The sequence below is a fragment of the Heliangelus exortis genome, chromosome 2, assembly GCF_036169615.1.
Source record: "Heliangelus exortis chromosome 2, bHelExo1.hap1, whole genome shotgun sequence".
Lineage (NCBI taxonomy): Eukaryota > Metazoa > Chordata > Aves > Apodiformes > Trochilidae > Heliangelus > Heliangelus exortis.
The window spans coordinates 119,241,200-119,261,965 of NC_092423.1; the positions used below are offsets into that span (position 1 = coordinate 119,241,200).

General features: G+C 37.1%; 2 protein-coding genes across 2 annotated transcripts in view; one reads left to right on the forward strand and one right to left on the reverse strand.

The window, feature by feature from the left end:
* On the forward strand, window positions 1–20,637 carry TERF1 (telomeric repeat binding factor 1). The gene is given in 10 exon segments (XM_071737774.1): window positions 1–249; window positions 3,751–3,846; window positions 5,979–6,109; window positions 6,760–6,846; window positions 8,130–8,279; window positions 10,273–10,383; window positions 11,510–11,568; window positions 11,658–11,701; window positions 12,757–12,821; window positions 17,604–20,637. Coding segments are annotated over 10 exon segments (1,128 nt in total). The 5' UTR covers window positions 1–23; the 3' UTR covers window positions 17,763–20,637.
* SBSPON (somatomedin B and thrombospondin type 1 domain containing) overlaps window positions 20,015–20,766 on the reverse strand; it is an 11,836-nt gene continuing 11,084 nt past the window's right edge. Inside the window, exon 5 of the mRNA XM_071737773.1 lies at window positions 20,015–20,388. Within this exon, the coding sequence (XP_071593874.1) occupies window positions 20,271–20,388 (118 nt within the window). The 3' untranslated portion in view covers window positions 20,015–20,270. The remainder of the gene's footprint in view (window positions 20,389–20,766) is intronic.

A 20,766-nucleotide genomic window follows, 5' to 3' on the forward strand; every position in this document is an offset into this window, starting at 1 on the left:
GGCCGTTGGCGCGCGGGTTGAAGATGGCGGTGGCAGGGATGGGGATTGCGATGGCGGCTGAGAGCTCCTCGGGAGAGGCGAGCGGCGGCAACAGCAACAGCGGCGGTAGTCGGGGCTGTGCGCCCTCGCCGGCTGAGGTAGAAGCCGTGGCGGCGGACTGGATGCTGGAGTTCGCCTGCCACAGCCTCTGCCGGCACTTCCGAGAGGGGTGCGCGGCGGAGCTCTGGCGGTGGGGGGACGTGGCGCAGGGTGAGGCCGGCAGCGGTGCGGAGGGGCTCTGAGTGGGGGGCCGGGGCTTGTGGCTCTCGGGTGGCTGGTGTGAAAGCAGCCTGAGGGGAAGCTTTCTTTAGCACACTGAAGAATGCTTCTGCGGTTATTGTTTATTCCGGCTAATGGTTTTTTTATGTATATATACGCGTGCATTTAGGTGTCTAGTGATCGCGGTCACTGTTGTTGAGGTTTTCAGAGCTTTTGAGGGTTTAAGAAGACTCCCAGAATGATAGAGGGTTTTCTGTTGGGGTGATTTCACGGCACCGGCAACTCTTGCACGTGGTGGAGATAAAACAGTGCTTATTTACTATTTTTTCTTTTTTTTCACTCTTCGTTTACCTTTAACCCAGAGTTCAGAATGGAATAGTGGCTCGAGTGGAGTATTGCAAGATAATCGCAGTTTGGGGAAATTTTGGTGGTTTAGTTAAAAAATACCAGAGAGTAAACCACACTGAACTGTTATAAAGAAACAGCTGTTGCCGAAGGCTGAGTGGTAACAACTTCAGTGGTTTTAAGAGATCGTAAGTGATTATTTGAATTCAAGGATTAGTGCTACTCTATCGTCTTGATTCTGTGAAGCTGGAATATATAATATGGTTGCCAATATACCACCAGCATTCGCTGAAACAGGCCTCAAATTCACAGATTTCAAGGCTCCTGCAAACTTGAAGAGGTTTTAATGGAGAGAGATGTGAATGGGATGAAAACCAGTGCAGAATAACTTAAACACACTCAATTTCGTGGGTTTATATTCAGGGTTGTGGTAGAATGCAAGAGTTTTTCAAGGAACTATAGTCTCGTAGGCAAAGATGGAATGAAGTCTAGAAGCTGGATTTTGAATGGAGAATCATTTAAAATGAAACATTTAAGGTTAGTTAGTAGCTGGAAGCAAATGTCTAGGTCTCAGTTAAATTTGATGGATTTGTGACATTTTTTCTGGGGCAGTAATTTTCCTGAAGATACCAGGTTAGACCTCTTGGGAATTTTGTGTGTGATTTTGACTCAAGAAAGTGTGATAGTATGACTTGTTAAAACTCTTGTAAAGAACTGAGTACAATGGCATGCACACTTGAGTAGTTAGGAGATTGATATGAGAAACTGTAAGAGGTAAGAAATCAAAAGATAGCCTAATGACATCTATTGAGTGGGGGGCTTCTTGATTAACTTATTGATGGTGCTTCTCTGGGCTTGGCCTTCAGACTGTGTCTCAAGGGGAGAGTCATACTGAACTTTGGTGAAGACATGGATGGGAAGCAAAGACACTGTCAACACAGGTGCATGTTGAAATATTTCATGAGAAAAGGGAAACTTTGGACTCCTTTATTAGTAGAAACTATTAGTTAATTTGTACATGGTCATACATGGTCACAAGGAATTGGGAGCTAATAGAAAATTTGGAATTTATTCCTGCTATGCTCAGCAACAGAGAAAAGTGTTGGGCAAATTTATTCTGTAAGACTACAAAGTCAGAAGAGTAGAAGTCTATGGAAAAAGCTAAGCACAGGTATAAGATTGCATTAGAAAAGTGGGCTTGTTTGTTTTCATAGAAATACAGAACTATTACTCTTTTATATGTCAAAGTGAGACCCTATTGAAATAACCTGTCAGTTCATTTACTGATGAGAGAAGGTCAATTCAAACTGAAGCAAGCATAGAAAAGTAGAAGGGCTAAGGGAACAAGGCAAGCTATTTTGTCAGGAGTTAAATAATCTTTACAATTCAGTATATTGCCAAGCAGAAATAGGTAGGTTGCCTGGGATTAAGGATTTAAAGGCAGCATGGCCAGGTTGTGTGACTCTCCTACCTTTCCCTGCCTTGGCAGGAAAATTATAGTCTATATACCAGAGCTAGCTTGTGTGGGTATCTACATGGCAAGGAACTGGATTTCCAGAATTTTTAATGAAAGGTGAAGATGAGAAATAGATTTGAGGGGTCATAGGGAGAAAAGCAACTTATGATTCAGGGCACTCTTGATAAAAGAAGTAAAAGAGAAAGTGTCTTGGGGGTGGGAAGGGAGAACAGGCTACAAAATTTTACAGCTGTGTCTCTTGTCTGCCTTAATTGTAATTGCTGTTAAGAACCTAGTGTCCATATATTTCAAGGTTTATTTTTCTTTAGAATACCTCAAAAGAAATTCAAATTATGTATTCAAGATTGCTCGCTTGTACAAACCAAGCAAAGGAAGTTTGCTCTAAAAATGCACCCTTGCTCTGAATTAAAGTACTGGTGGAGGTGCACCTTAAAAAAATGGAGTAAAGATCTTAAGCTACTCCCTTTTTGTTCTGTAGAATAGTTCAGCTACAGTATTCTGCCTACTTCCCAGATTTTCAAACTCTGGCTCCATCTTCAGGGCATGATGATGGTGCTTATTTTTATCACTGAACTCACCCAAACTCCTTCCAAAATTAAACTCTGTCTGCTATGGAAGATGCATGCATAATAAGTAGTAGTTTACCACTGTTCTAAGCAATGTTGGTTTTTTACTTTCAATTTTGGCTAAGGAACTAAAAGCTTTTGTATCATCTGTCCTTAGTGAAAGAATTGTTAATTGGGCTTGGAAGAACACGTTTACAATATTGTGCTTGATGTTAGCTTAGGTAATCATTCAGGACTATTTAATTACTTTATAATTTCATGTTTATGCATTTTTTTCGTAAGAGCTGATAGGCAAGTAAGCTGAGTACCTCTAGTGCACACAACATATTGTTTTACTTGGTTGTGTTATTGCCATGTTCCAGAATCTTGGCTTCTGCTAGACTGGCAGTGAAGTGTGTACATGAACACTTGCTGAACCAGGGTGTTCAACCTGCAGCTTACACAAGTAACCTGATAGATTCTTTGCTTTTCAATCTGAACCTTTCTGTATTATGCTGTGAAGATGCATTACTATATCCAGCGCATTAAAATAAGAAGTTTGCAGTAACCAGCATGATGGAAATAATCTCATAATAACTCCCATTCTAAAATACTTAATAATCCTTGACCTTCCAGCCTTGCCAGAAGGATTTCCCTTGAAGAGATACATTTCTGACTAAGCTCTCTGTGTAGCTTTTACTGCTTTTAGTCTGCTGGTTGCTATAGCAACAAAAAAAGTGTTAGCAGTCTGCATGCTGCTTATGTTTTGTGGGCATTCCACAGAAATATTCACAGAAGCAGGTGGCTGTCTTTTGTAGAAAGCTACCAGTATATGGGATACTCTGATCTTCTACTTTGATCGATATAAAAGCCTGTGATGCATCGTAGTCATAAGTTATTGTTGTGAACTGCAAGAGGGATAAGTTTTTTTTTCTATCAAATTCTTAAATTCGATTTAAGTTCTTCTAACATGAAAGAACATTACTAAATGTGCTTCATCAGTTTTCTAATGAATTAGAAATGTAGTAGATTACTGAAATCTGATAAACCAGTGTCTAGTATATTTCTAGCCACACTGTGGCAGTGCTGGAGCAAGACTGACTTAACTTTTCTCTTCTTTTCCAGCTCTTATTAATGGCCAATCCAAAACACCAACACATCAGAAAAAAACAGTGTATATCTGTCAGCTTTTGATAAGAATTGCAAAAGGAAAAAATCTTGGTAAATACTTTTTCTTTTTTCACTTGTTTAAGTAGATTTGTGTGAACTTGCATGGAAGTGTATTAAGTATTCTTTTACATAGTCTTCTACTTTATATGTGTATATGTATACATGAATTACTGAACTCTACTGTTTAGACTGTCCATGTTCCACATGTGGCTGAGCTTTATGCAGGACTGCTATTACCCTGTGCTGACAGATTTAGCTGCTTTCAGTTTTAATGACTATATGCTGCTTAGTTTACAGGTCTTTTTTTGTCAGAGTAGCATCTACAAACGAAATATACTGGAAAAAATTGAGCAGCTCATAGTGAGCAATATTTGCAAGTTTAAAGCACAGAATATGTTTCTTTCTGCACGTGTAACTCTAGAGGTTGAAGCAGGGCAGACAGGATTAACACTATGGATGAGAAGGGTGACTTCCCTTGCTTCTTACAGAGGGCTGTAAGACTTTCAGCTGGCAATAGGCCCTTGGGGCTGTTAGTCACTACCATGTCTCCTGTTTGGCTGTATTCACAGCTTACTGGCTTAGCCAAGCTACTTCTGCTTCCATGCTCAAGTTTCTGGAAGACGTTTTTGCTGAAGGTTTTTGCTGCTTGATAAAACTCTTTGGAATTTAAGGATTTCAAAAGCAGTCTTGCCAGCATAAGCATAAAGAAAAAGGTGTATTCTAACCTAGTATTGCCACAAAGGCTTGTCTTTATAAAATGAAAATTCTTATGTTCTTGTCAGATAGTAACACTCTCTTTGATTTAGTTCAACTGATAATCAAATATTAATATTTAAAATAGTCCATCATATGCAAATTATGAACCTTTTCTGATAATGCTTTAGCACTATATTGTTCTATGTAACATTGGAATGTGATTTCAATGTGTTTTTAGGTATGGGTGTAGAGAATGACTTTGAGGAAGACTGGATGTGCTTCTGCTTGCACAATGTACACGGAAAGCTAATGTACTATAGCTGTCCTAATTCTTTTCCAATTATTAAAAATTATTAAAATTTGTAGGAAGTTTCAGATGCCAGGTCTTTAAGAGTTGACCACCTTTTTACAACCTTAAAATGTAATATGAAGTGTCATACTGATTGAAACAACGAGACACATAGAAGTGTTACCTTTATAGTGTGTATAGATACATATCATGCTATTTAAATATTCATTGTATATCTTCTACTGTAGCAGGTATCAATTTTTTTTTCAGTATTAAATTTTTTACTTTTATGAAAAACACAGTATTATCATATTACTTACTGTAAGAAGGAACTGAGATTGTGCTATGATGTCATATAAAATTAAAGAATAAGTGAGGCTGTAGTTAAGTGAACATCTTGAGCTAAGCTGGCAGTACTATGGGAAAAAGCAGTCTTGGGCACCTGCCTGCTCCTACTGCATCTGTTTTGTTGGCACAGTCACTTGTGCAGATGTGCAGTGACCAGGCTGGGAAACTGTTTCTAGAGTGTTGAGGGGGTGGTTGTTTGGCTGGGGTAGATTTCTGCCAGAACTGATCACTGATCCAGGTTGCTGGGAGTTAGCACAAACCTTGGTGTTGGCACAGTGGTACAGTGACATGAGAGGTTGGCTCTCACAAACACACCTCTGTTTGTTAGGTTGTTTGAATTTACCTCTCTTTAACCCCTTCAAATATAACAAAGATGTGGAAATATAGAGACTCGAGGAAAAAAAGAAGAGAGGAAGGGGGGGGGAAAGCAAAGGATAGTGGTTATATTACAAAACTAAGTGTCAATACCAAGCCTTTTGATATCTGATACTAAGCTTTTTGTAGGAGTATTGTTAATGCCAGCCCAAATGCAGGATGCTGAACTTGGCACTGCAAGTAGCTTTTTTTTTCTTTTTTTTTTTTTCTTTTTTTTCTTTTTTTTTTTCTTTTTTTTTTTTTTTTTTTTAAACAAACCGTAACCAGCAGACCTAATCTACCTTAAAAATGCAACAATAATATTATTGGCAAGGGTAGGAAGACCACTGGGTCTTAAACACACCTGAAGAGAGACTAAAGGGTATTTTATGAAAAAGGAATGAAAATTATGTACAGTATGAATTACTTTACTGTGTGTATATTTAGCTTTATCCTTTAAGTTTTTTTTAAATAACTTTCTCTCCTGGCCTTCAAGAATGCCATTTTGAAAATGATCAAAGAATTTCACCTTTGGAATCTGCTCTGTCTTTCTGGACTTTACTTGAAAAGGAAGAAATTAAACTGGAAAAACTTCATGAAGATATTCATCGCTTGATTCAAATTCAGGTCTGTGTGACTTATTCAAAATGCTTTGGGATACTACTCATTCATTCTGCTAAAACAGGGCTCCTTACACAAAAAAAATTTGGGCTGTTAGCAGGTTGAACTAAATTTTCTAGTTTTGTTGTATTTTAAAGCAAATAGATCTGTACAGGGGACCTTTTCCTATCTAAACTGGTTTTACATGTTCCAATTCAAAAGTGTTTGAAGAACTGTCAGTCTGACAAAAATGAGAGATCAGTTACAAAATCTTGAGCTTTAAAATATATTGTAAGTAGCTTTCTTTTTCTTAAAATAATTCTAATATAAAGAAAACTTTATTTTAATGAGAAACATGTAAAAATGTGACAGGTTCTGGAACCATGAAGTTCTTTCAGGGAAAGATGAAAGCAATACATAGCAGGTAAGTGTGGGACATACTGCAGTAGTGAGGGGCCTTTTAAATGCCTGATGAAGAGGTTTTAGGCCTTTATACATGAGGTTTAATATTACTTCAGAATTAGATGGTATAATGAGAACTGTTGGTAACTCTTAGATACATCATCCTCTGGATTTTCAAAGCCCTGCAAAACTAAAAATGTGACTTCCTTTGTTTTTCCTGAACCTCAGATGAATGTATTTCAGATGAATGTATGTTTTCATTATATTGATTGTAGATTGTAGCAGTCTATATGGAAAATGGATATTTCAAGGAGGCTGCTGAAGTTCTTGAAAGGCTATTTACAGACTCGGAGTCAGAGAAGGTAATAACTACCTTAACTTGCAGTCAGGTCTCGTTTTCAGAGAAGAGGGGAACAGGTTCCCAAAGCTGGCAAATGGTACCTGCGTGGCTTTTGTCCTCACTGCTGTCTGTGTTGTCACAAAAGGAAATCTGTTATGGTGGACTGATAATGAAATAATTAGTGATTTGGGAAAGTAAAATCATTCCAACAGCAGTGGTTCTTCACTCTGGGCAGCATCAGTCCAAACTTAATTCCTTTTTCCAGCCCAAGTCAGGAGTGAGATGTCACTACAGATTCTGGGTATTTGATACTGTTGTTTTCTCAGAGTAGAGAGACCATAAACATGCTGGTACAGATGGAGTAATTAATAACATCTGCTGACTTTTTCTTAACTATATGTCATCTCTGATTAGTGGAAGAGTGGAAGCATCACAAGGAAGGAAAGCTCATTAGCATCTATACTATAGAGTGGTTGTTATTATGCCTCTATCTAGAAAAGATAGTATGAAGATCAGGCAGCTTCCTTGTTTGATGTTGACCTCTGAAATAATTCAGGAAGATGCAAATTCAAGTGCATGTTAATTAAAATAATAGTGCACATACTTGAATTTGCTGCAGTGGAGATAAGAGCAAAAGAAAGACTGCAGGCAAAAAGAAGGAAGGCAAAAAGTTGCATGTGTCTTCCTCTGGTACATTAGAATACATGTTCTATGTAAATAAGATGCACCTGTGCAACTCTGCTGTTCAGAAATGCTCTTTATTCAGATGTTCAGGAAGTATAGGCTGTGCTAATGGCATTCAGATTCATTAGTGAGAATGCAGCCTGTACACAGAAGTTAATTCTTGGCTGTATCACTCTCTGTAAGATTCAGGGTTGTTGGTAGACAAAATGTGAAGTTGCAGTGTTTAGTACTGATGTGTCTTCAATGCTAGTGTACTAAGCAGTCTTTTTCCTGAACACTGTAAACTCCTTTCAATAGCAGCCTTTATTTTTGAAGCAGCGAATGAGAAAAGCAAAAGCAGGAATGACAGCCTTTTCTGCATGTTTTTGTTCCATTAACCCTGCTTTGTGTTATTTCTAAAGGGAATGAAAATGAGACTCCTTAAGAAGTTACACTTGCCATTTACCGAGCCCATGAAGTAAATTCCTGGTAGCATGCCTAGTTAAGTTTAGGACCCTTTCAAACTGTAGCATGGAGTTTTATATTCTTATTTAGAATACAACTAATTTAGTTGAGCTTCGTGTATATTGTGTTTAACATGGGTGCAAAGTTTTGTGTTGTATAAAGCTGTGCTTTTCTTAGCCTTTAAGGATGAAGCTGGCAACAGTAATTAAAAGCAAGGATCCATATGTTCCTCTTCTACAAAGCTTCAATTACAATCTTTTGATATGTAAAATCAAGACTTACATAGAACTTTTCATGAAAGAAAATGAAACTAACTTCTTAATACAGGTATGTCGAAAGTATTTTACAAAATTCACTTCAGAGGAGGTTCTTGATAAAATTAAATAGAATTATGCTTTCAAGGGGGTTGTTGAGACAATGTTGTTTTAGATGAGATGAAAAAGAAGCTTTATTTTCCTTTGAATTATCTTATTAATGAAACATATTCAACTTTTTTTTTAGTAGAAAGTTGGTAGGATTAAAACTCCTCTAAAATATCTGTTGTGAATTTTTTTCCATAAATGTTTTTATTAGAAAAATAGGGGAAAAACATCATTAAAACAAGTTCTGCCATTAGTGTATGTTTAAGAAAAATGGTTCTGTTCTGAGACTCTTTGAAGGATAAATGAAAGAAACATTAAATACATCATTTAAATCTATATGACTTCTCATACTAAAACTAAAACCTGTTAATTTGGCTACAAGCTTTAGGAATGTCAGAGGAATTAGGATTTAGAAGACTGTTATTGCTGTGTTCTTGTAAATAAAAAAAACCCCTCCATGCTCAAAAGTAATTTAAAATTGGCAAGAACAACATTCCTTCTGCAGTTCATCTTCAGGAGGATTGTGAAGAATTTCTCTTATGTTTACTTCCTGTAAAAGAATATTGAATTACAAAAACACAAACATCTACAGGTAATAAAAACAAATTTTAAATAAACAAACTTCAAGTTCCTCTGGGGTTTTCATTCTCTTACCAGAAAGAGAGATGGGAGAACTTACTCAATACACTTTTTAGTGGTTTCACTTGCTGTCACTTCTCAAGTTTAATTGTCAAGGCTCTTTCTTTGTATTTAAGAGAAGCTGTATGGAAACTTGTCCTCACTTTGGAACTTGTTTTTTTACCATCAACTGCTGTGACAGAGCCAGTATTTTGAAAACTTAAGAGCTGAAGGAGGTAGCATCTTGGGTAGCTATGAAGTCTGATGGCAAAACATTTTCTTCTGTGATTGGATATATTCTGTGACCACAGAATACTTTCTAGTATTTCCATGGCTGAATGAGTGAAATAGAGAATGTCTTTCCATTATGTGACACTTATAAATGTTGAGATTATTCAAGCCACTGTGAAGGACTAGTTAAGGTTTCAAGAAGATTGAAAGTTGGATAGATGACAGAAAATTAAGCAGCAGCAAAATCAGTCCCTGAAAGAAGAAATAAATGAAAAGCAGAAAAATAATTAATATTGGGCTTGTAGTGAATTTTTCAGCTTTGATTCATTTAGATATTTGAGTGTTGCAAAACAGATCACCATTTAGGATGCATAGACAGTGTTGGATGGAATATGGTTGGCTCTGCTTAGTAATAGTAGTTCACAACCAGAATTTTTTGTTGTTTTGGCAATAAGTGTATCCTCAGGTGCTAGAGAAGAAAGCTGATAGCAAAGTGGCAAGAATGACCTCATGTGGACTAAGTGGTTTGGTTTGGATTTGTTTTTTTAGTAGGTGTTATTTATCATAGCAAGTAGGTATAAGAAATTGCAGGACAAGCATAAATCTTACAATCATCAAGATACACTTTATAGAGGGATAATCTATTCCTTGCACCTCTTGGGAAGGAAGGGGAAATAATCTTAGTTTGTGACTAAAAGTTTAAGCAGAATGTTGCAAGATTATTCTGCTGATACAGGAAGTATTACATCACAAGCCTGAAGTCTGCTTAAATGTATGTCTTTTAAAAGTGTTATAGATATTGGTCTGGCCATGCTGTAATGAACTTGTGAAAAAAATGAACTTGTGAAGCCTGCCAGTTTTCAGTTTCTAATCTAGTTATAGAAAAAACAGACTTTTGAGCATTTTGATAGTATTTGCAGCCTTGATAGATTTTGAGTGAATACACTGCTGTTGTTTTGAAATGGTTTATTTTAATGGTAGTGCCTGTGAATGTGTGCTGTGAAATCAGCACTGTTAGTTCTGATAGCAAGTACACATTAATCTTGGTGTAACTACTATCTAAATACTGGCTGGATTTAATTTTAAAGTATTGATTCCATTTTTCACAGGCAGCCACAAAACAGGTAGAGTCTAAAGGAGTGGGAGCAAAAGCATTGGAAAACAAAACTCTGAATGTCAGTGAAAATGACAGAAGTAATTTGGAAACAAAACAAAGGTTTGTACTGAGCATTATACTGCTGAGGGGTGTGCTTGGACAGAAACTTGAAACTTGTAGAACTAAGAGTAGGTAGAAAGAAGGATGTGAAATTCCAAACTCCTGTCCAATAGAAAATTAACTACAACCCCACATCCTATTTTTAATTTTTGGCTTTTCTATGCTTGTTACTTTTGGCATTCACATCAAATAGCTTGGCATTAGGTTTGAGGACTTGTTGAAGATGCACGTTTTTCAGTTTAAACAGCTGTCAGTCTTGTATAACAATAAAACCAGAAAGACTTTACTACTTTTTCTTTCTATGCATAATTGAGTTCTTTTTAGTCCTGCCCTCCTAATTTTAGGCTATAGGTCATATAGAGAAGAAAAAAGATGAGGAGAGACAAGTAGGTTATTACTTTTTCCTTTTAGCTAAACATAAGATTCCTTTGATGCTAGTGTTACAGAAATAGTTATGGCTCTTCATGACTCTGGTAATGTCAACCCTCATAACAATTAGACACTTTCCTAAGAAGTACTGGAGGAACTTGAAGCCCAGTTTGTTCCCCTTCCTTTGACTTTATTTTGAAAAATACTAATATTCTAGTTTTATCACCACTGTTTTTTCATGGATAATAAATTGCAGTCCTTGGTCACTATAGAGCTCCTATTTCTGCTGTTTTATACTTGTAATACTCAGCATTGCTTAGTTAAGGAAATTGATGCAGACAGGGTAAAGTGGAAGAAAAATCACAGGATTTTTTTAGAGGGACAGTTCCTGACATAGTTACATCAGAGAGAGATATGATGAAAGAGGTATGATTAAAAAAAAACTGGATACAGTTCCTATATTGTGGAGAAGTAAGATATGAAAATATAGATTTTAAGTGTCTTGGCTTTTTAATGTCTTCAGGCTATAGGAAGGCAAGGTAAAGAAGTTTTAGAAAGGAAGGAATTGCTTTACATGTGGAAGTTCCATGTTCTTTAAAGCCTTTCAGCATTCAGTCCTGAACAAATGGACTGAAGCAGATAGTGGTTTTGTGGCACTGTTTTTATGTAGAAATCTTAGTTTCTTTCATTTAAATATTTTTTGATTCATGGAAGTGGCAAGCTGCTGTCTAGGAAATCTTGGGGGGCTTTTTAAGGATTAGTGAAAAAGAAACAGTATTACAAGTGAGTCACCTGGAGATATAAAAAAGCCCTCAGTAAGGCAAAAATTGTTGTTGATGCTCTTGCTCTTGGCCATCAACACCTGGTGGAGTTCTGTGTATTTTTACTTAAGTTCTGTGTTCCTTGTAGGCCACATTGTGGATGGAATCAAAGACCGAGAACTGTTCTTCAGAGTGAGTATTAGCTTATTTCAACACTTTCAAAACAAAGTAATGTCAAATTCTTCATGTCTGTCCTTAATAAAAGGGTTGGTGGTTTCATAACTGCTGTTCATTGTGAATGGACTAATATAAAAATTATGATTAAAAAACCCCTCCCAGTTGTGTGTAGTTTCTGCACAAATGCAGATTTTTAGTTTGCTGCATTATAAAGTGGCTTGAGTTTCCCTGGCATCTCATTTTGCAATTTACTATTTTCTGTTTTGCTTGAGGATTTGTTTGCTTTGTTTGCTTTACTGTGTTTCTGGTATTCTGTGCTGAAGAAAGCTGCCAGAAATATCTCCCTTTCTGGCTTCAGAGCTAGATAACTTTGGGAGGGAGGAACTAATGTGGTTGGCTGATATGAAAATAAAATCATAGCCTAAAATGCACAGTTAGGATGTTCATACATCCTCCTCATATTACTTTTTAAAATTTACAACATGAAATATACACATAAGTAGATTATGAAAACCACTAGCACTCTGTTACCACAAAGAGATGACATTATAGCCTCTGCATGTGGCCGTGTTTTACTTGGGTGGACAAACCCATAAGATGTCTTGAATGCTTGCCATGATTAGGACCCACCACATGTTATGTGGAAATTATAGAACCTGTTTAAAAAGTATCATATCTCTGATGGCTGGTTAATTCCCATCCTCTTTGTGTAAAATGAGAGAAGTATTTATAGTAGAAATACTTTTACCAACATGAAATAATGTTTCTTTATTATGTAGCAATTTTACCCAGTTATTTAAAATATAGTTTACCCAGAATTAAAATATAGTTCTGTGAGCTCTACTGCATAGAAAATAGTGGCTTATGAACAGATTTTTTAAGTCCTTGGTCTAAGGTGAGATTCATGTGAATCTGTATATATAAATATATTAATTTAAAAGTAGACACTGAAATTTTTCCATTCTGTGAAAGCGTGTCAAAATACTGTACATTCTTAAATGGTGGAAAGCAGAACTACTGCCTTAATGGTGACTCCTCATTGGTTTGGATGTATATGAATTTTCTTCCAGGTCTTAACAACTTGCAAAATGTGGAGAAACCAGCTGATGCTTGGGCTTGTGGTCGAAAAAGACAGGTTTGTACCCATTGCCTGTTCTAAATGGAAATAAAATAAGTCTGCCTAGATTTCTGCCCCCACCCTCCATTTGCCTCTGCCTCCAAAATGGCTGGGTTGAAGATTCTTTACATTATTCAAGCTGTACTACAGCTCTGAGACAGGATTTTAATTCCTAATTCCTGTCTCAAATATTGTTGCTAATGCTCAGGAGCCTTTCATTTGTTGAAAGAAACTGTTAATAAAGCTTAGCCTGAGTCTTTTAAAACATTATGATTAAAAAAAAATTCCCCCCTGTTTAGATTAAAGAATTCAGGATGTCATTTGCCCCCAAGAGTTTTGGGCAAACTTCAAAGGCTTTTTGTTCTCTCGCTTAAAAGGCTAGAGATTTACCAATTTTATAATTCAATACTTTGTTAATTTGAGGAAAAAGCATATATAGTATAAAATTACTTTAGTTTTTATAAGCCAAATAATAGGGCCTTTTTATAGTGCTACATTGTCTTCATGGGTAAGCCTACTACACTGAATTACTTAAAATAATTCTACATTTCCTATTGGTGGGAAGTACAGAAGTCTGTGCCCTAATAGAAGAGAGTTTGAAGTTGATTTGATCATGGAGTATACTGTTACAAACTGATTTTTGTGCAAAGCCAGTTTTCTTCAGGTATCATGATAAAAACTTCTGTATTAAATTATAAATGTATTCCCATTGACCTCCTATATCTTATAAAGCAATATGGAGTCTTTTTCTTTAGATAACAGTACAAGTTATCAACATATGTCCATTTTAGTGTGAGCTGTTGAATTTTTTTTTGAGGTTGATTGTGACATTTAATTTTTCATGTAATAATGAAGGATAAACCTGCTTGATTTTTTCAGACTGTTCTTGAGGAGAGTTGCATTCATTTCCAGTTCTGCAAGCATTTTTATGGAATTTGTAGTACTGGTGGAATCTTCAGTTGTATCCTAATGAGAGGTGTTGTTGAGATAGGCTACCACTATCAATGCTTGAAGATGATGTTTCCTGCTACATAGAAAGTTTTTCACTTTCTCACAAATCTCACACGTGGTTAAATCACTGAGAGCCTCCTTAGAAGCTGCAAATACAAAAGTGCCTTGAAAAAAAAAAATCAGTAATTACTGTATTTGCTTGTTGTCTTCAAAAACGTAGTAAATTCCTTTAGTCCACCTTATGTTTGGATACGTACATTATCAGCCAGTTGCTGGTAAGCATGTACATTTCCATCAATCCTTTTTCAACAACAAGATTTAAACAAAATGGACAACAGCTGACACAGAGCTAACAACAGCTTTATATTCACTTATTTTCATACTGAGGTATGGGGCAGCTGCAAGCACTGTGTCCAGGTATGCACACATCTTGCTAGAAAAAAAAAATAGATGTGCCTAATTTTCTTACTATAGTTCAACTGAAATTGAAATGTAGAGACTGACTTTGTAGAAAACTACATCCAGTAGCAGCAAAGAATTCATTGAAAAATTTATAAAAACTTTGACTTAAATGCAGAACAATGTTTATTTAAACACTTAGGAAAGGAGGCATTTGCTGTCTGTGTGATATTTATGCCATACTCCCTGCCAGTGAAACCTCTTATAAATACTATGTAGAAAGCAAATTATATTGGCCTCTTAAACAATAAATCTGCTTCTCTGCTTAATAATCTGGGTTATAAAATTGTCTGCATGCATGAAAGAATGCAGTGAATGTCAGAGCTGTTGACTTCTAGAACTTCCTTTTTCCATGTAAGTTCTTCTTTCAATGTCAGCATTGTTTGCTCTTGTTTTGTAAATGACATTTCATTGCAATGGTTCAGTGCCCATTTTCAGCCTTTCACTGCTGTGTTCCCAGTTAGCTGTGTACAACAGTCTGCAGTGCTATTCAAGGGAAGTGGACATTATTTTCTCATTCCTAATTTAGGGGATGCAAGTGTCACAGAATTTAGAGAATGGTTTGTGCTCAATATTTGTATCCTCTGCGTGTGTGGTGAGTTCTAGGATTTTCTACAATCTGACTGACAGTTGAATTTAAAGAATGTCTGAAAACCTGGGTGTTCAGAGTTTAGTCAGACTCGTATGGAAAAAAAAAAAACCAAAACCTACCATATATTTAAATTTGGAGGGGAAAAAAATAAAAATCAGAGCAGAGCCCCAGAACACACAGTCAGAGGAAGATGTTTTACTAGAGCAGAACTGATTCTAAGGAATAACAAGATCTCTAGATACATTGTGGCATGTCTACGTTATCTGGCAAAGTCAGGCTTGCTCTGCCAGTGTTCTGAGCTAGCCAAAAGTTACATAGCTCAGGACTAGGCACTGTGATTATGTTGGCTCAGGCAGGGTGCTGCATTATGTCCACTCTCTCCCAGTCTGGGTAGCTTGTAACAGTGCTGGAGGCTATGTGACTGCCTGGGCTTAAGCAAAAAACAACCCTTTTAACAGCGAATGTAATTAATCATTGCAACAAGTAACAAGAGTTGTAATTGTCTCTGTTCCTGGAAGTATTTGAATTATCGGGTGCTGTAGGTCAAGCGTAACTGTGTAACCTGAATAAAGATTTTATTTAGGAGAGTTTTCTGGCATTCTCTGAAATGAGATGAACTGGATAGTTCCAGTGGAATCTCTGGCCTTTTAATAATAGTAAAAAAAAAAAAACCCTCCACATTCACCTCTAATGTTACAAAAATCTTTGGAACAGGAAGTATTGGAAAAAGGAAGTATTTTTGATAAAGGGTAGAATGGAGAAGTTTCTATCTGTTTAGAAACACAGCTGAACTACTGCTCTCAGTTCTTTCTGCTTAGTGAAGCTGATGAGTGGTCACAGTCTTTTGAAGAGGCACTGCCAGTTGCATTAAGCTGGAGTAAGTCCAGCTTTCAGATGTGAAATTTGATCTTCACATACCTGAGCTTGCACTTTGTGTAGATGCCAAATTTTTCCTTGTTGTGGAATAACCAGAATACAATTTTGACCAGTCTGAATATTATCTAACCTCCTGCCCCACCCAGAGTCATCCACCACCCTGCCTTTCACTTCTGTGTGAAAGGGGTGCAGAATGTCACTCAAAATTGTCACCTAGCCCATCCCTGGTGCCTTAATTATTGTTGCTTTTAAGAGCAGAATTTTACAAAGATCCACAGGAAAAAAAAAGCTTTGAAACAGGACAGTATGCATTTGTCTAATGATGGGAGATACAAGATTTACATTTCCAATGGCTACATTATTTGCAGAGTTAAGTGGTGTTTATTCCCCTGCAGTTCAGATTTCCTTGTCCTACTTGGATCTCCTATGGCTCTACCAAGTTTAAATTTCTTTAAGTTGAGGCTACTTCTCTGCAACTTCATTTCCCTTCATTGCCAATTCTCTACCATTTTGAAAATGTGAGGGTCAGCAATAGCCTAATTCTCTCAAGTTCCCTTCTGCTTTACAGACAACACCATTTATCCATTTGATAGTGGGGAACTACCTGTTATTTACAGGAGGAGGTGTTTTACATACTCTGGTAAACCTCTTTTCATCCCATGAACTACAAGTTCTAGGCCTTTGGCACCAGACATTTATACTTCTTGTTCTTTTCTAAAGTTTTATAGATTTTTTTTTTCTTCCAATACAGTTATTCTAATTAACCTGAGGATTTATTAACACATAATCCCCCTTGGCACCCCCCACAAGGCTCTAGAGGTTTGGTTATAAATTTATCACTCTAGGCAAATCAGCAAAGGTTGGTACCCTATCACAGAAGGATTATATACAATTAATCCTGGGGATAATTGCAATTCTACCCAATCCTGCTGGCTACAGAACTATTAAGGGATGTTAGAATTGTAGGATGATAGAATTGTTTTGGTTGGAAAAGATCCTTAAGATCAAGTCCATCTGTCAACCCAGCACTGCCAAGTCCAACACAAAACCATGTACCCAAGTACCACATCTACAGCCTTTTAATGCTTCCAGGGATGGTGACTTCAACCACATCCCTGGGCAGCCTGTTTCGGTCCTTGACAGCACTTTTGGTGAAACATTTTCTTCTAATATCCAATGTAAACCTTCCTTGGCACAACATGAGGCCATTTCTTGTTTTGTTGCTTGATACTAGGGAGAAGTGACTGACATCCACATTGCTACAGCCTTCTTTCAGACAGCTGTAGAGGGCAATAAGGTCTCCCCTCAGCCTCCTTCTCTCCAGGCTAAACACTCCACTTCTTTCACCTGCTCCTCATGAGACTTGTGCTCTAGACCCAGTCTGGAGCAGCAGTCTCCTCCAGCAGCCCAAGATGCTCCTCCCTAGCTACTGGAGCCTTGCCCAGGGACCCAGCTCAGGCTGGGTGACACAGTTGCTGCTTTCCTGTTTTGAAGGGTCAGCCAGTAGCAAAGCTGAGCGCAAATTCCAGACACGCAGACTGCTGTGGACAAGGTACTGCCCTCAACAACACCTGCATGCAGAACACATGTAAGACATAAACACAGGTAGCCAAGTCCCCTTCTCTGTCTCATAGAGGTTCAAGTTCATTGGTGAAAGCACAGGGTTGTTTTTTTTTCCTTTATCTTGTGAAATGGGAAGTATATGGTTCTGGTTCCAGGTGCTTGCTGAGTTTGTAGCCTTTTTTTTATTGCATTTAGTGTCAAGTTATGGTGCTCAAAAGAAACCAAAATGACCCTACTGACCCTCAGACATATGAGCTCTATAATAACTAGAGCAGTGCTGAAGAACTTGCTTTGGTATTTTCTTACATTAATACCTTTCTCTTTTCATATATCTGGTATTTTCTCTGTTCTTCCCCTAGCGATGGACTTATAAAGAAGATTTGCAACTGAAATCAGGAGTAAGGGAGTTTGGAGTGGGTAACTGGGCTAAAATTTTGGTCCATGGTGACTTCAACAATCGAACCAGTGTCATGTTAAAAGACCGATGGAGAACACTGTGCAGGATTGAACAAGACTAATTTGGACTACAGGAATCAACTCTTCTTGACAGTTCCCTACATAAGGACATAGTCTGGCTTATCCAGAATAATAACTTATTTATCTCAGTATCCAGCAGTGTGTCTGTCCTAAAGCATGAAACAGAATATTAATGGGTGTAAAATGTTCATGTAAGCTCACTTGCTTGGGTACTGATGACTGAAATGTAAAGCCTGGCCTTTTATCCACACACAATAGATGACCTAATTTCTGAAATGTGAAAACACTTGGAAGTGGTTCAAGAAATATCATTATGTACATAGTATATGAGTAATAAATGACTGGCAACGTGCTTAGCTTGATAGAGGTTAATACAGAAACCAAGTGTTGTGTATTTTTAATGGCTCTATCTCTAGTCAGACTAAGCTTTTTATCATTTTACTTCCTCCTATATTATCCATTCTAATTGATTTGCTTTACTTTGAAATTTTGGCCGTTTCTGTCAATGTTATACCCCAAAATATGTTTGTATAAGTATTGCTAATTCTACAAACTGATTCCTTGTCTTTTTTCAGTTCAAAATGTGATACTCCATGTAATTTTATAAGTAGTAAAGGTTCTGGAGCTTTCTTTTTAAAGAATTAAGGTGAAATTCTGGGTAGAAAGTTGTGTTGAGCATACCGTGTATTGGCATAATGACACTTTTTAATCTCATAGAAGATCTCATAGAAGAGATGGAAAACATATGGAAAGTAACAGTATGATGGTAGCTCTTAGCATCTCTTTATTATCTTATGCCACCTACCTTGTCATAAGAAGTGGCTTCTAGGTGAGAAGGACAGGGAAAGCTTGAAAATGCATGGCCAAAGTGGGGCTCAGCAACAAGTCTATACGTACACTGATAGCATAGCTCATGAGCCTTGTTTCATTTTTGTTTTCCACTGTCTCAGTCTGCAGTGGCAGCAAGCAAAGCTTGCTTGATGGGGGTAACCAACCATCAAGGTGGCAGCTGGTCACTCTGTATGTCCTGTTCATGACAGACTGTAAAAGATGAATGATAGTACTACTCTGTCTCTTCATTCAGATTGTGGGGGAAAGTTTCACGACCTCAGAAACCCCATACTTTGCACTGTTCATCTAGTTATTTGAACTAATACATCACAGCATTCTATTTAAAATGAAAACTCCTCAATACAATTGTTTTCTGTACCTGTGCCCTTGGATAAGGCTTTTATTTTACAAGAACACTACAAGGAAAGTATCTTTCCAAACTGGTCATAATAAAATAAAACTCTCTGAGCTATTTTCCTGTCTACAAAGGAAGAGATATATACTTGAAGGCTGAAATGTTCAGAAAGTATTAAGATAATATCTCTGCCTTATTTATTTGGGGCCGCTTCTGTTAAGATAAAAGAGTAAAGTACAGTTTCAAAGGTTTGTTTCACACTCTTACTGGAGACAGGACCTCAGTCAGATCATGTTCCTCATTCTAGCCACCAGACACTATGGTTTCCTCTTGCAGCTACTAGAAACAGCAGCAAGCAGAAGTCTTTAGGTTCCACAGAGATGTTGTGTGTCTTAATGGTAAATTTTCATACCTTTAAGGCATTTCTTTTTAGGAAAGATGAATTTCGGGATTTTTGTAAAATAAAAGACTAAAGTAAAAGTCCTTCAGCAAGGAATGCTGGAGCAGCTGTAAGCTGTACCATAGCAGGTATCTGACAAGTGAGGAAGTGCAGCCACTAATGCTGTAACAATAATTCAAGTAACAAAACAAGGATTTGAGATACTCACATAGCAGTCTTGCCAGTGCTCTAATATTGCAGGTTTCAATGTTAATCATAGTACATGAGCAGTTTTAACTAGTAATAAGTAACTTCTTTAATGCTAGCCAAAGCTTCAGTCACAAAGTCTTGTTTAGGTTCATCTGTCATAAAGTTCACACTTTGCATGAGTGTCATGAAGTTCTGAGCAAGACTCTGACAATGCTGACTGCTCACATGTCTTTGAAGGTGGCTTAACATGAAAACTGCAGTGTGAAAGAATATTTATCCATTTGCAGTTTAAGCACTTGTATAGCTGATATTGGGAAAGGACAAAGGATCTAAGCTGAAATATGGGTTTAACTCCCAAACCTGCATTTTTATTCACCCTTGCTATTTAATGGTGAGAATAACTGTTCTAAGGCTTGAGGGAGGCTGTTTGTCTGGCTTACTACTGAGGAGAAGCAGAGAAGCAGTGCCTGTAGCCAGGACTGGCCAGTAAAGAACAAGAATTTAGTATAAGTACCTGCTGCAATTAGAAACATTCGCTCTTTAATAACAAAAGCAAAACATGGAAACATGCTTCTAGTGTTCCAATACAAAGATAAATTTTGGCATTTTGTAGTAAGGCAGAGAGAATTTCCCAAAAGGCTTCTTTCAAAGTTCTCACTCCTTTAAAATACGTTTAGACTCCAGAAAATGCAGCAGAAATATGTGGGCTTCTTGGCATTGGTATTAATTTTCTTAATCTTTTTGTTGTTGCTGTTTTTAAGGTCTTTTGAACTTTTATGTAAAAATAAAGCTATGCACAAGGGGACATGAACAGTGCTCCAGTTGCCGAATCTTCTTCCAGGTTCCTTGGCACTGAGAATTACCAACTGCTTCCCAGTGTAAGATTTTACCACTGAAATGTGACAATAAATGAGGAATTAAAACACTGAAAACTCTGTTTCACATTGCAAGGCTGTGTCATATAAGATGTGAAAATTAGATTTGCTTAATAATGTAAGACTTTAATTAGCTCATCTAGCTCTTAAAATGCTTTCTGGAGCAGGCATTATATTCCTATCGTATACAGGATCGTGGACTGAGGAGCTGGTTGTACATGTATTAAGCACTATGCATATTAATAAACATATAGATCAAATTAAAATCTGTTCCAAATATTAAATCTCTACTTTCAAAATGACTGTTCCAGTAACCAGCTGTATAGGTTTGAGAGGAGTACTGATCCACCACTTTTAAACCTGAAGTCAGATTTGGACTGTGGCAGGAAGGTACT